The sequence below is a fragment of the Morone saxatilis genome, unplaced genomic scaffold (assembly GCF_004916995.1).
Source record: "Morone saxatilis isolate NCDOM2014 unplaced genomic scaffold, NCSU_SB_2.0 Contig9, whole genome shotgun sequence".
Taxonomy (NCBI): domain Eukaryota; kingdom Metazoa; phylum Chordata; class Actinopteri; family Moronidae; genus Morone; species Morone saxatilis.
Window position 1 is genome coordinate 3,980,544 of NW_023340268.1, and position 15,883 is coordinate 3,996,426.

The 15,883-nt window shown below is 40.7% G+C and overlaps 1 protein-coding gene across 1 annotated transcript in view; it reads right to left on the minus strand.

The window, feature by feature from the left end:
- Positions 1-260: 260 nt before the first annotated feature.
- rnf19b (ring finger protein 19B) overlaps positions 261-15,883 on the minus strand; it is a 19,439-nt gene continuing 3,816 nt past the window's right edge. The window contains exons 2-9 of the mRNA XM_035681788.1: positions 9,620-9,819; positions 6,662-6,806; positions 6,367-6,529; positions 3,860-3,974; positions 2,875-3,015; positions 2,577-2,766; positions 1,750-1,884; positions 261-997 (exon numbers count right to left, since the gene is read on the minus strand). Of these exons, the coding sequence (XP_035537681.1) occupies positions 553-997; positions 1,750-1,884; positions 2,577-2,766; positions 2,875-3,015; positions 3,860-3,974; positions 6,367-6,529; positions 6,662-6,806; positions 9,620-9,819 (1,534 nt within the window). The 3' untranslated portion in view covers positions 261-552. The remainder of the gene's footprint in view (positions 998-1,749; positions 1,885-2,576; positions 2,767-2,874; positions 3,016-3,859; positions 3,975-6,366; positions 6,530-6,661; positions 6,807-9,619; positions 9,820-15,883) is intronic.

Below are 15,883 nucleotides of genomic sequence, written 5' to 3' on the forward strand. Positions count from 1 at the left end.
ATACAATTTCAAGGTCATCTGAATATAAATAGAGGAAAAGAAGAAAATAAAGCCACAATAGTTGAGTACAAAGTCCACATTCATTCACACATTGTTATAAACATCCCCTTCAACCTCAGGAGACATCTGTTTTACCAACAATCCTTCTCCTTCTGCTGTGCTTGGTGACATTTCACCTTATTTCATAATTTCAATTTTGCAATATTTCTTGTGGTAAATTTGTACTTTTTTTTTCTCTTTTCTTTTTTTTTTTGCTTAAGTAGCCAAGGCATTTTGCACCAAGGAGTAAACATAAATCATCATCTTATAAATCTCAGAGGTAGAACCCTGACAATTTACTCAGTGAGGAGATTGACAGGTAGATAGATAAGACAGACAGACAAAAGTAAACAAACGCTGTCTGTGTTTAAGACGGTGTCTGTGAGTCGCAGAAGCAGCAAACGAGAAATGACAAAAGGAAAAAAAAACAGCAATGAAGTAAAGGAAAGCTCAAACGAAACTTTTGGGGGATTGGTTAGTTTTTTTTGTGCAAATCTGAGAGCTGCTGTTCTTTCAGACGTAGAGGATGACATTGCTGTCTGCGGGACAGTGAAGGCCTTCGGGGGGGTTCAGGGCTCGGCAGGAGGGGGGCTGGGGCTGCTGGCCGGCGGCCAGGTGACAGCTTTTCGGGTGAGGAGAGTCACAGTCGTCCGACGTCAGCTCTGCGATGTCGTCTGATTGAGTGTCTGACATCTCCAGGTCACTGCGGATGCTCTCCGGTTGAGCCAGGGTCACATCTCGGAGCCCCTCCCTGATTGACGCTCCCGGTGACAGCCCCAGTGCTGAGCCAGACAAAGCCCCGCCCCTTCTGGAGCTGCAGTCCTGAGGCTCCTCCCCTCCTGAGACAGTTGCCATAGCAGCAGAGCCTGGGGGCGGGGTTAGGTCCTCTTCGCTGGTCAGGCAGAGATGGCTGGGTTTGGTCTCGATGTCCACCTGGATCTCCAGGTTGGTGCACTCCCTGCAGAGACACCATTTACAACAAGTCAGTCGAAGTTTGATGCTTCTGATGCTGAACAGACTCTAACGGCCTGGACACACAGTAGCTTCCACACAGAGAGCATTTCTGCTGCTGAGCTGTTGCAAGCTCTATCTTTCTACATTGAGTTTGCCTCTGATAAATACACTACGATAAAAGCCCTGTGCACAGAAATGCTACAGAGCTTTTACAGTTGACTGTAATATAAGGAACCCGGAAACAACCTCAGACACCATCCTGATGAAGGCAAGGTAGCTGAAACACTGAACAAAGTGTTGTACTGGAGAATAGTTATGTAGCATATTTTAACTGATGGACTCAAATCTGCTGAAATAATTACGCAACCATTCAGAGGAACCCTTCGGTTAACAGGAATATCAACAAGAGAAGGAACACAGCTTTCCTTTTATGGCGGCGACATGCACACACACACGTTGCTCTGCTTTGATGTTGTGATATGGTTTATATGCTGTACCTGCGTAGTAAGGCTGCCACGTATATGTAGAGAGGGATTTTAGGCGTTGCAGCAAAGACAACAACATGAGATAATAGCAGAAATCTGACGAGTCATCAGATTAGCTGTAATTCTGTTATCTCAGTCACATCACATCCAAATCAGATCTGACAGAGCGACAGACGAAGCCTCGGCCTGACAGACAGGAGAGGAGAGGAGAGGAGAGGAGAGGAGAGGAGAGGGGAGGGGAGGAGAGGAGAGGACAGGCTTTCCCTCTCACCTGTCAGGTAGTGTGTAGGACGAGATGATGGATCCGGCCATTCCGCGGGTGCTGGCACAGTCGCTCCCTGCTCCCAGACTGCCCGTCTCCCTCTGGGCTGACTCTTTAGCCAGCTCCCCTGCCTGCACCTCCAGCCTAAAAGGAAAACAAACAATATAATGCTGTTGTACCAATACATGAAATGATTACCTCTGCAAATGGAGGCCATGTTTTCACCAACAAGTTTATGAACAAATGTTCATGCAATTTGCTAAAGGCATGTTCGCAGGGTTGAGAAATCAACTTCAAATTGAGCTTGAATGTTCAGTTTCAACTTTGGAAACAGTAGTTGACAAAACAATCTCACCACAAAGTCTGTTTAATAGCTGTTCTGGGGCTTGTGGTGACATTGTTTTTGTCAACTATTGTTTTCAAGGTCAAAAATGTACTTTTAATCTCAACTTTTACTTTAACTTGTAACGTGGATGAGAAGTCCTTATAGGGCTCCATCTCTATTTGCTGAGGAAGACCGTGTGATACGAATGAAAGCTCCACAGCAGATACTAAATGGATATTGTGGTGTGATTGTTCTGTCAACAACCTACAGTTTAATGTAAAGGAATGATGTCTTTGGATGAAATAGCAGGCTGGATAATTCAAGCCTTTAAGTTATTAACATTTAAAGATATTAACATTTTGGAGAGAAAAATACAGTATATGTTTAGTTTTTAGTTCTTAAAGTAAGTAAAAAATATCTCAGTATGGAAGAAATCAAAATTAATTTCCTTAAGAATAACTTATTTATAGGATATAAGTAGTAATCGACTTCAATTTGAGATTCTCCTCACCTGCTGTACTTGCTGGTGCGGGTTCCCAGGGCGCCGCCTGCCAGAGTGTTAAAGTGGGGTGTGTCACCCAGAGTCCCAGGGGCCACAGAGAGACCCTCGCTGGGGGACGTGGTACTCAGACCACTGACTGCCCCGTCCAGACTGCTCTCACCGAGGCTCGGGGACTTAAGGGCTCGCCACGCGTCGGCCACTAGAGAATTAGACGGAGAGTATTGTTTATTGTGGATGTGAAAAGCTGTCATTTGAAGATCTGGTGACTACCATCCTGCTCCTGTTGGTTTCAGTTTGGCGTCCTCACCTGTGATTGGACCATCGTCCTCATCAAAGTCAATCCGTACACCTCGTCCCTTCCCTCTGCTGACACCACAACCTCCACCTCGACACAGAGAAATGGGCACCACGCCGTACACGTAGGCCAACATGATGGGCACACCGATACCTGAAAAGGGACAGAAGCAGAAATTGTTTCATCCCTGTTTGGTTTGAATGGGAGCTTTTAACTGTGATTAATATATTCGTGAACTTAATATAGTTAATAAAAACTAAACTAAAAACTATTTCAGTTAACTGAAATGAAAATAAGAACTGGACTTTAGAAATAAATTAAAACTAACTGAAAGGACACAGTGTACTTACAAAAACAAATACTGAAACTAATAATAACGAATCTAAAACACTTTTAAACACTTTTAAACAATAAAAACTAAACTGAAATGACCAAACACACTCTGGAAACTGACTGAAACTAAACTTAAGTTAAAAACTAAAACTAAAAGTAAAACTAAAAGTAAAAGTAAGGAAAAATACCAAACTATGATCATTTTGTTCAGAGGAGACGTTGGAGAAAAAAGTGGAGAATCATTGTGAAAGAAGAAGTAGATTCATTGCGTCCTTTCATAATTTTCTGGTGAATTTCTGCTCTGGCATGCATTGCCTGACATAAAGAGGAGTACTGTATGATCCCAAAAAAGTTCAAGAATGAAGTAACAAAGAAAGCAAGAAAGAGAAGAAGAGACAAAACAACAGCAAGAGAGTTCATATACAATTTTATATTTGCGAAATAGTGATTCACGTCTCCATCTCTATCATATATCATATTTGTCTGGTTGTAGTTGTTCATTATATAACAGAATAAATCTAAAACGTGGGGTATTTTTCATTCCGTAAAAAAGCTCGTCCCCTGTCCTAGGTGGGGCCCAGCAGTGTGCGATAAACAAACTGTACTCTGTTTGCTTTTGAGAGATTCACAGTAGCATAACAGACGACAGCGTTGAGTTTCTTACCGACGCTGACAGCCGCGATGACCGGGGCGGTGATGATCGACAGGGCCACGCCTCCTGTGATGGCGAGGTTCCTTCTGTGGCGAGACGACTTCTTCAGCTCGTAGTGGGCGTGGATCTGCGGCAGAGGAGATGGAAAGAGACGCTCAACACACACCTCAAACACTTCAGAGCTTAACCTGAATACGGCTAAAGGCGGGGATCAGACGATTGGTGAATTTAAAATGGTGAAAACATAAACAGAGAAACCACTCATGTGTCACCGGTAGATGATTCACTTCAGCACTCTGTGGTAACTAATAGACAAACAGTCATGTTGAGTAAGTAAATATCCATGAAACACTGTAGACCCATTGTAACGGATGTTCAATGGGTACAGTGTGTTGGTTTCAGGTTTTCTGATGAACAGTTCTGTATTCATCCACCATGCAACTGTTGCAAACAGAAAATACAAATAAATGTATTCTTCTAAAAAGAAAAATGCATGTTTTGGTCTTGGCCATCTTCAGACTCTATCAAGGCTGTAGCCAGGATTTTAGAAGACCAAATTCCTCCCCGAAAGAGCTTTTTATTAAAATGTTTCCAAAATTACGTGCTGTTCCTCCACACTGCCAGGAATGTAACTTGTAAAAATGGTAAATCCCACTCTATTTTAGGCAAATTAAAGTATATAAAACCATCCTAAAAAACATCATGTGTAATCTGTGTGTATTTGTAGAATGTAAACTCCTCCTGAGGTTGTTAAAATCCTTAAATTCTCAGAAACAACACCAAGGACATGACCTCTACGCGTCTGCAGCGTTGGTCCCAGACTCTGTGTAAATACTGGTTAGTGGTGCCAGTTTCTCACCAGAAACAAACATACAAAGCTACAAATACTCACTAAAACTAACACTAACACAACAAAAAAAATCACATAGTAAAAAACAGCATGATACTACAGAAAGCTTTTCCTGCAAGATTCTTTTTAGAGAACAACATCTGTGTCAGAACTTGTCATAGAGAAACAAGGCTGCTTCACTTTTATCACTACCTAAATTAGCACTGAAACATTTCCTGAAAAGATTCAATCAGTAATTTCTCAACTAAGACGGCCTAAGCTCAACCGCTCTGGCAGGTTTTAACACGAAGGAGGCGGACACAGTGTGTGGGTGAGCTGCTGTAATCTAACTAGTTAACCGCTTTCAACACAGTATGAACAGATCTTTAAAAAGGCTAAAATGTGCTGTTTCACTGTTCGCCACAAGAGAGCACTGCAGACTTGCTTCCTCCTGTAGTTGTTATGTAGTTATGAGACCATTGCCTTTTTAGCACATGTTAATAATACACCTTCATAAACAGCAAAAACATGAAAAAGCCATGATACGATCATATTTAAGGAGAAAAAAAGGGAATTCAGAATATGTACAGGTTTTAGAAAGCCCACATTATGACATTTAAAGACTTTAGGCCAATAAAAGGCAGAGAAACTAAAGCGGTTTCCAGTAGAGGATGTACAGCTGTGAAGTAAAAGTGGAACGGGAAATTCTATTTCTGGTCCCATTCACTGCTTGTGAATCATTTATTGTATTTCAGATCTTGAAATTCCAGCATTACTCAATCTAAAATATCTTTCTTCATAAGACTTATGTAAAAATGATTGAGGTATTCATTAAATTTAGATAATTATAGTTGTTTTAAGGACTCTGATGTTACCAAACGGCTGTGCTATCCATCATTCTTAGGTCAGTGACATTGTTGACGTGAATGAAAACTGTCAAAAGGAACTGAAAGTACTTTTCTAGAAAACTTTTAGCGTTGTGTTCAAAATGAAGGCAGCATACTGAAACTTAGAAAAAGTTTTCGTTCTGCAATGTTGTAAATTCCGGATAATCACCAGAGGAAGACTGTGAAAGAATGACTGTGGTATTGCTGTAAAGTATTTGTGTTTGTTGCCACAGCTCTGTGGTTTTCCACTTCTGGTTTCTGTAGCAGTGTGTGGACTAAGATAAACGCTAAGTGCACTGACCATAAAGAGTAAAAAAAGCGTTGCTGAGTGTGAAATACTAAAGATGACAGGAAACGTTTATCTGGTTAGCGAGCACTTCTGATGTTTATGGAGTTGTATTAATATGAAACAGTTTATGAAGTTTCATGATGCTTATCAGTCCCTCTTAAAAAGTCTCTGTAAACTGTCCTTTTATATAACTGTCTTTCTGTACCTTGTTCTCAATAATAAAAAGATAGTTGAAAAAAGTCTTCTCATGTCTCTTATTTCAAATTTCTTTTTCACAGCTTTTCATTCATATCCAGATTTAGTTTAGTCCGCAATTTGTGATCATTAAAAACAAAAAAATCTTGTCCCTTAAATTAATAAAAAATCAAGATAAAAAATAACTATTTCTGGCTTTTTCTCTCGCTCCAGTTATATCTTGAAACCTTGGCCCGATCATTCAAAGATCAAAGCACTGAACTCTTTACTTGAGGTTCATTGATTTAGTAGTTAGTTTACTTCCTCTACTGTTTCTCACCTTGCGGCCAACGTAAACGGGGATGCCGATGACCATGGCGGGAACAGCGATGCCTGCGATGAGGGTGATGCCAACTGGAGCTCCGATCAGGGTTCCCAGCTGCCACAAAATCTTCTTCTTCCTGCTCCAAGGTTTCTTCCCCCAGAACGTACAGCCAGATGGACTGAGGGAGGGAAACACAGAGGGAGAGAAGAAGAGAGGGAAAGATGAAGGAGGTTTACAGTTGCACATCTGAAAAATCAAAAGAAGTCAAACAAACAGCTGATATACGAAGTGAAATAATACATTTCAGTACCTGAGGTAGTGCAGGTCGGAGATCTCCTTCATGCAGAGCCAGCAGAACTCACAGCCGCAGACGGCGCAGGTCATGTGATTGCAGCTCCCATCATTCATCTTGATGATGTAAGCGCCGCAGCGAGGGCAGGGCTTGATGTCATCAGCTGGGGACAGAGGGAAGACGAGTTTAGTGTCATCGCTCGTATCAAGACATAAATGGTTCGAACTAAGTTTTTCTTTAATTTCCTTTTGTTGCATCGAGTTGTAAAAGGAATATTTTGACATACTGGGAAATATGCTTGTTCGCTTTCTTAACGTGAGTTAGATGAGAAGATTGACACCACTCACGTGTTTGTACAGTAAATGTGAATTTGGAACAGCAGCCCGGTTAGCTTAGCTTAGGTGGAGGTCTATGCTAAGTGACAACAACACTCCAGGAAGTTACTGAGCCAACAAATAGTCTGGCATCGTAAAATCACAAACTTTTAGTTTATTACACTTGAGATTTTGGACAGAGTAAACAAATGAGATATAACGGGTTAATTAGCTTAGCATGAAGACTGGAAGCAGGGGGAAACAGCTAGCCTGTGTTCAAATGTATTGTCATTTTTACAAATTATACAAACAGATGTTTTGTGTTAGTAACTAACACAATACATCGTGTGTTACTGTTAGAGTCAGACTAGCTGCCCCCCCCAGCAAGAAAGTGAAGAAACATACTTCCCAAAATGTCAACAGTTTTCCGGCTTGATTAAAGTACCCAACAGCCCCTGGAATACCAAAATGTTCTCCCAACTGTTTGTTTTGAAATTCAGTTTTGTACTCTGCAATTCCAAAACATCCACAATGACTTGGAAAGAAATGTGTGTTTTTTGGCCCTTCAACAAAATGAAGATGAATATCTTTAAATCTCAAATAATGTTAAACTCTACATTGGTCCCATTTAGTTCTTTCTTTTTCTCTTCTGTTGGCAACAAAATCAAACCTCATTAGAGTAATGGATTGGACAATTGCAGCAGTTTGTCCTCTAATGCATTTTAAAGGAAAGAAAGCCAAGAAGCCAAAGTCCATTTACTGTGTGTTTGAATTCTGGACACTGGGAACTCTCACTGCTCTTTAAAGGGCATTTTGGCATTTTAACCTGAAGAGTCTCTGGCAGATCTGTGTGTGTGTGTGTGTGTGTGTGTGTAGGAGTAGTTATTATTGTTTGTATACTCTGTATTCTGCTGACAGAACTCAACACTCTCACTTTCACCCTCTTTCTTCCTCTCCTCTCATTTTTTCCATCCCCCTTATCTTTCTTCTGCTCTCATCTTTCCTCCTTTTATTTCCCCAGCTCTCGTCCCCCTTATCCTGTCTCTGTATGTCTGTCTATATCCAGTTGACTAGGCAGCAGGTGTGAACAGACAGACAGGCAGACAGAAAGGGAGCGGCCTGGATTCAGTTTCTTCCTTCTGGATTGTTGTAATTTTTTCCCTGAATGCTTGGCTGAGAGAGGCAGACTGGAAGAAGTGGATTAAGGAAAGACAGACAAGGAAGAATGACAGCTGGAGGGATTTAGTTAATGGATTTTTAATCAAAATGGAATTAAAGACACACACATATAAGGATGTTTGTACTAATAAGCACGGATGTTTGTTAGAGATTTGTATCTATCATCACTACAGCCAGAAAATTACCTCAAAGTTATGGGAAATACGCTTTTTTGCAGATCATTAGATGAAAATATGAAACCACAGCCAGGAGACAGTTAGCTTAGCATAGCATAAAGATTGGAAACATTAGAAAACAAAAAGCCTGGCTCTTTCCAGCACAAAGAAAATCAAACCAAACCAAAAGGTAAAAACGACAATTCCTTTGACCAGAGCCATACTAGCTTTTTCCCTTTGCTTCCAGTCTTTATGCTATGCTAAACTAATCAACACGTTGTATCTCATTTGTTTAGTCTGTGCAAAAACCAAAGTGTAAAAAACATTGTGGTTTTGTTTTTGCAGGTTATGTACCGCACTATTTTTTGGCCGGTCACAGCAACTTCCTGCAGTGCTTCTTTTCTTTATGTTAAGCTACCCTAACCGTCTCCTGGCTGTGCAGTAGCTTCCAGAGGTAGAAGTAGTACAAAGATGTTTTACTTAAGTAAAAGTGCCAGTGTAGAAATGTTCAAGTGAGTCCTGCATCCAAAATGTTACTTGCAACTTATAAGTAGAAAAAATAGTTAGTTAGTTAAAGTTTAAAAGTAATGGCCGATTTGAGAATATATAAATAGTTTATAATTAGTGATATTTAAAGGGTGAATCACTCTAATCTATTAATGTGTGATTTGCTTTAATGGTAAAGGTGGGGTTAATTTTAAATACTTCATACTGCTGCTTTATACTACTACTGCTGGGTAGCTTAATCTATAATAATAAATCCAAATTTATTTGTCGATTATGTTTTATATTAATAATCTCAATCTAGTAACTACAGCATTTGAAAGCCATCAATAAAATGGTTTGAACATCTGACTTAACTAAGCGTAGATATAGAAAAGTTACGGTGACATTTAAAAATGCTGCATGACAGGATGCAGGGTGCTGCAGTCATGAAACTATTCAAAGGAGAAACTGTGATATAAATAGTGTCTCATGCTCGGTTGATCGCTGCACACTTCCCCCAGTGGTGGGAACGCCAGGGAGTTGGTACAACAGACGCGAGACGGGTTTGACTCAGCGCTCTGACAGACGGAGGAGGCTGACATGTGATAAAGACTGACAGGGACAGAGACAGAGAGTTCTCAGGTGTAAAAAATATTTTAGATGTGCTGGAGGTGAAGATCGTATCTGTTTGTTTATGTCTGCACCGAGCACACACATACACATCTGTACAATGTGTGTATGTGTTGCTGTGGTACCTGTGCCAGACTGTGGTTACTTTAGATCCGAGCACTGTCCCCGGAGGCTGAGAGGTTTGTTTATGTGTGTGTTTTCTAGTTACTTACCAGGTCCATGCTCCTGTGTGTAGCTGGGCGAGTGGTTGCTGTGGGTGTGCAGGGATTGCGCCCTCTGTTGGCGGGCCGAGTCGCAGGTCTGGTTGGGATGCCAGGCCTGTTTGCAGTGGTAGCAGAACTCAGCGCCGCAGCCTTCTCTGCGACACACCAACCTGGGACAGCTGGCACAGCCCGAGGCGATGACGGCAAACCTGATAGCAAGTGACAGACAAAGTGGGACATGTCAAATCATGAAGTCAGGAAAAAAACACAATGTTCGTTGATTATTTTGAGACAGTTGACAATCCTACAGTATAGTAGCTAAAGCTCTATTGAGCAGAATTATTTATGTTGACATTGAATCATAAGACTAATAGTATTGCTGATCACACTGAGAATCAACCATTTGGCTGCCCCACATTTATACGTCTGAACATCAGCCAGACACCCACATCTACAACTATGGGAAGCTATCTTATTAGCAGAATTGCACAATCCAAATTTATATGACTCTAACAGAGCACTTCTCTAGAAAAGAGATGCGTCAGGGTCATAACACCTGGGTACAGCTGATGATGTTGCTAGATGGCAAACATAAGGAGTCACCAGTTATTACAACTCATCCTGAGGAGGACAAACTTCATGGCAATCCATCCAATAGTTTTTGAGATATTTGCACTTTCTGCTATGATGCTAGCCAAAGCTAGGAACATGGCTCACTGCTGATAGTTTTCTGAGTCTTTCTGTCCCCTAGAAGTCAAAAATTGCCTAATCTCTAAACTTAAATTATTTAATTTGACCCTTTTTCCACACTGTACAACTGTATCAGAGTAACACATTCAAAAACAAGCCACCAAGTTTGGCAACATACTACTTAAAGGACCAGTGTGAAGGATTGTGTGGAGTGTTTGTGATTTCAAACCCCTCTACCCAAGTGACTGGTTTGTCTGTTCTGGGCTACTGTAGAAACACCTCAGTAGAAAAAGAGTCACTGCCTCTGTAGATAAAAATGGCTAATTTTAAGGTAAAGAAAACACGATTCCTGAATTCAGTTGAGTATACACTAATGAAACCATACCTATGAATATCTATTCCATTTCTGCCAATAGATCCTCCTTAATGGACCGAGATGTAACTACAAAATGCAGCTAACTGTTAACTTTAGTTTCTAAGAGACGTAGATTTCCAATATGGCCACTAATGGGCAGATTACAGGCTGAAAGCTCTCTGTAGACCGAGAGGAGAGAGACAAGGTTTGATCAATGGAGTAATCACTTAGTAACAACATGGAAAGAGGAGCGGAAAAAGACGTAATGAGGTCAATCAATATTGATTTCACAAAGTTCAATATTGAGAAAGGAGACAGAGAGGAGAGTGTTCACTGTGGCCAGGTGTGTTAATACAGCAGGGATGGAGTTACTCTGAGTGGCCTGACACAAAAGTCGTGTTTAAAAACAACACATTCAAAAGATTAAACCAGCAGTTAATTTGTGTGAAATTTTAACTTTAATTGCATGGACCATGTTATGCAGGGGAGGACAAAATGGGAAAATCCACATTACTGGTTATGGATTATTTTTGGACTCAATAAAATAAGAGAAAAAAAGAAACACGACAAAGTAGCAAAAAAATGTTCATAAATCCTGCAACATTAAGATATCCCCTGAGAAAATCACTTGTTCCTTGGCCTGTGGCTTAACTTCAATTCCACTGAAATTCCTTATGTTTCTGGAATATCCTGCCAACAATCAAACACAGACACCCAAAACTAATATAGCTTTCCCTGTGGAGATAAAAACCAACAAAGCTAAATTGTTTTCTGGTGACTTCATGAAGAATACATATTCTCAATGCAACTACACCAACTACACTAGACCATTCTTTTGTTGTGTACTGAAGTTAGGCCAGCAAACGTCAAATAATGGTAAATATAGCAAAAAGAGTGGCACTTTGTAACAGTAAGGACAAAAAAAGGCAGTTAAAGAGAGGGAGAGAGACAGAAATATAGGCTGTCAGTCACTGAAGAAATCACAAAGGAGGCCAGTCATCAAATATTGTCACCAAGCTAAGTGGGAGAAAACATGTTGGAGGAGTGATAACAAAAGCAGACAGGCATTTTAACATTTTGTGCCTTTTTTCTGCCCTGACAAACAAAGACGATGCCAGTTTTCTGCACGGATGTTCAAGTTATACTATTAAAAGGAAGAAGAGCCTTGAAGTAGCGATAACATGACAAACTTGTAATTGTTTTGGCACGCCTCCAACATATCGGCCCTAACTTGTCCCTCATTACCACCTCTTCAAATGCCGTGACAGGCCTGTTTATAGGACGGAATACATTAACTAATATCAGAGGAGACAGCAGTTTGGTTTCTCAGGACAAGATGAGACAAGAACTGGCATTCCTGTGGAGACACTTCAGCCTACATCTGTGAAGATTTTGGCACCACTTCTGTCTCAAAACATAGATCTACAAAAAACCCTTAAATAACTGTATAATATTCCGAGAAACAGTTTTGCATAATTTTTGCCAACATCAGCGCTCTAGTTCAAGCTCGCAGAAACAGATCAGCAGAGTTTCAAATGATTAATCAACGAGCTATTCACAGAAAAGCAATTTTCTTAACCATTTCCCTTTTTAAAAACCGCTGTGTGAAAACCCCAGTTTTCCTTTTTGCCAAAAGCCCATTTTCATCACCGTGTCCGCCTGTGTGGTATTGTGGCGCCCAGCGCAGAGCGCGCCGTCCACAGGGAGGAGGAGAGGCATGAACAGGTGGGATGTTCAATCACATGAGGCAGCGCAAAGAGAAGACTGAGTTTGTTTCTGGCATTCAGCTTTTTTGTGCTAACATGCTGAAGTTTAGCAGATGTGATGCTTACCATGTTCACCATCTTAGTTTAGCATATTAGCATGCTAACATTTGTTCAGCTGAGGCTGATGAGAATGCTTAGATTTGCAGGGAGTATTGGACTGTATTGACTTGATGATCATCAAAGGGATTCAGTTCTTCCTGAGGTGAACATGAATTTCTGTAACAAATTGTATTTCAGTTCATCCAAAACTTGTCAAGACGTTTATATCAAAACTACAAATGTGAACCTCATGGTTGCACATGAAGGAAATTCAGAGGATAACCAAAGTCATTTGGATTAATGCCAATTAATCCATCAGTTGTGGAGATATTTCAGTCTGGACAAGCTCAGTGGACAGATAGACCAACTGACTGACATTAACATCCCTAGCTGTGCCACTATAACAACAACCATAGAACTTGAGAGACATAGAGCAAACGTGTGTTTGTGCTCTTCATCTGGCTAACTCTGGACTTGTTGCGGTACAAAACACATGTTGGCACGACAGATTTTTCCTGGGAGAACATCCCACATCAGTGCTGTCTCATGATTGGTGGACTCCGGTGAGGCACTGAAAACAATTTGTGCTGACATTTCTAGGATGGGGGAGGAAGAAAAGGATAAACAGGAGGAACAGAGATATAAAACAAAAGGACACACAAGAGGGTAAGTGGGGCATGTGAGATCATGTAAATGTGAAATGCAACTAGACAGAGTCAGAGAGAGAGACGAAGGAGAGGCAGAGGAGTTTTATAAGTGCTGACATGCTGCGTGTTGAGAGGAAACGTGCACAGACAGTCCTGTCAGTGTTCAGCTCCACCAAGAGCCACCTGGGAATCCTGCTGAGCCTGTAAAGGCAATGTTACACACAGATGCACTCTAATAGCAGGCTGTATTTAACACCAGGATGAACTGGACCTGCGTCAGTCTGACTTGCATGACAAACATGAAAAACACACGCACACATTACGTGTCAATCAACAACAAAGGCACAAAATTCAGAACAATGACACAAACACACACACACACACACACACACACACGCGCGCACACCGAGTCCAGAGAGTTCGTATTGATCTGTTTAATTAAGTCTCAACTCCTGTTACCCCTGGCAACGCTCCCTCTATGCCGCATCGATAGTCGCCATAGCAACTGACAGCTAGCGGAGATGGCAGAGAGGGCCACTCTTTGTTCTCACTGGATACTCAGGGTCGACAATCACACAGGGCGAGACCTTATTGGCCGGACGGGAAGAGCTGGTCACAGGTTAACAATCGTGTTGTTATGCTGGTTAAGATGAGAAGTCAGATAGATTTTTTGAAGTGGATCATTTTCTTTCTTTTCTTTTTTTCCGGCGAAAAGAAACTGAAGCCAAAAGACAAAGGACCTAAATGTTTGTTCTGTATGTGTCACAGTTTTGGTTGTAGATATCCATCTTAAGTGGTGCTGCAGCCAAGTGAGCTTCCCTGATTTTTATCAAAGTGCCTATGTTATCATATTTTAAGATTTTGTTTTTAAAAGGTTGAAGCAGTTTGAATCATTTTTTGGCCTCTTAGGGACAAAGCCAAAGACAAAACATTCACATATTATCTCCTTATAATGTTAGTACAGTCATGTATTAGCAACCAGCTGCTTATTCACACATCCAGCAGAAACAAAGCAACATTATCATTCATTTGGAATTGTGTTATGTCTACCTAATGAAGTCCAATATTCACTCTGCTTTTAGCTCTCCAACCCACTGTTGGGAAATATTGGACTATTTAGCTGCTAAATGCTCCACTATGTTCATCTGCTAAGTAATGCGTCTGACTGCTGTTTGGTGCTGAGCAGTTAGCGTACACTGGGTTTTTAGAGCGCGATAGAGAACAGCACACAGTTGATAACGAGTGAAGAAAAGCAGTAAAGTTGCTGAGAAAAGCAGTAAAGTTGCTGGCCGTAAAACCAAAACAATTGACCGAAAGACGGTAAAACGCTGCATGGAGCTAAGAGGAATTGCAGCGACCCTTCCACATTACAAATAGTCATGTGATCATTGGTAACAGTGGCTCTACACTGTTTGGAAACCACTGCATTTGCATATACACTGATGCGTGCTGTCCTCATAAATAAATAAAATAAAATAAAAATGAAACATAAAGAATAAAACATAAGCAGCTATCTCCTCTCAACCTGCTTGGAAATGTCTGCAATGAAAAAAAAAAACCTCTGTTTTTTGTTTTAATGGTCTAATAACCAGACTAGTGAGGATTTAACTATCTGCAGGAACACTGTACAACTATATATATTTTTTTTTATCAGAATCAGAATCAGAAGGTTTTCACATACAAGGGGAATTTGCCTTGGTAAGTTGGTGCATCACAATTAAGCATAGAAAAATGTAAATAAAGATAAAAATAGGGACAATAAGAGGTCAACAAAATCTATTGTTTTGTAATGTATCTAATAGGATATTACTGGGATATAAACAGGCAACCATTGCATTGTGAACTGTATCTGAACTGATTGTATGTTTATCTTTCACTTGTCAGTTACTATCATACACTGCCTACTGGATATCTTTCGAATAAGATAAGACAATAAAACCAGGTTACATTTACATAACTTTCCCACAAGTGGGCCAATATACCACACACACACACACACACACACACACACACACACACCTACACACACTATGACCCATTCTCAGCTATAAACACTCCATTCACAGTTATATTGAAGAAATTCACACCTATTACACAGTTTCTGTGGAAGCAATCTCTCCAGTGACCTACAGATGCCAGGTGTGTGTGTGTGTGTGTGTGTGTGTGTGTGTGTGTGTGCATGCATGCATACAGAGCGGTTTCTCTGTCTCCAGCCTGGCCTGTTTGTGGTGAATAATAATTTGAACTTCTGTCTGATTTAAATAGGTGGTGAGTCACTGCTGGCGTCAGACAAAAGATTATCCAGGTAAATATGTAGGTCAGCAGTCAACCTCGCCTCTTAAGAAACTGTTGATGCAAACACACACTTTAATTTTAGTTCATTTTGATCAGGAAATTGTATTGACCTAAATTTGTCCTGTGTGTGCTTAACTTAACCTTTATAACCTACAAGACTAACAGCAACCAAAATCTATCCCCAACTCCAACGCTATATTTTTGTCTATGGAGGCTGGCTAGAAAGTACAAAGTAGGATCAAACTGTCCATTTTTGAAGTTCATTTTCATCCCTACCATCACCACAACTCATAGATTTATGCTCCTCAGGCTCAGTCTTCCGCTAAACGCACAGTAGCTCTTACAAGAACAAGGAACTGTAAAAACAGAAATGGATGTTCACTGTCACAGTGGTCTGACAGACGGTAAAAACACCAAACCTAATTAAACAGAAAGAAGACAGAATTTGCAATATTCCTCAGAACCCCCCCCCCCCACAACA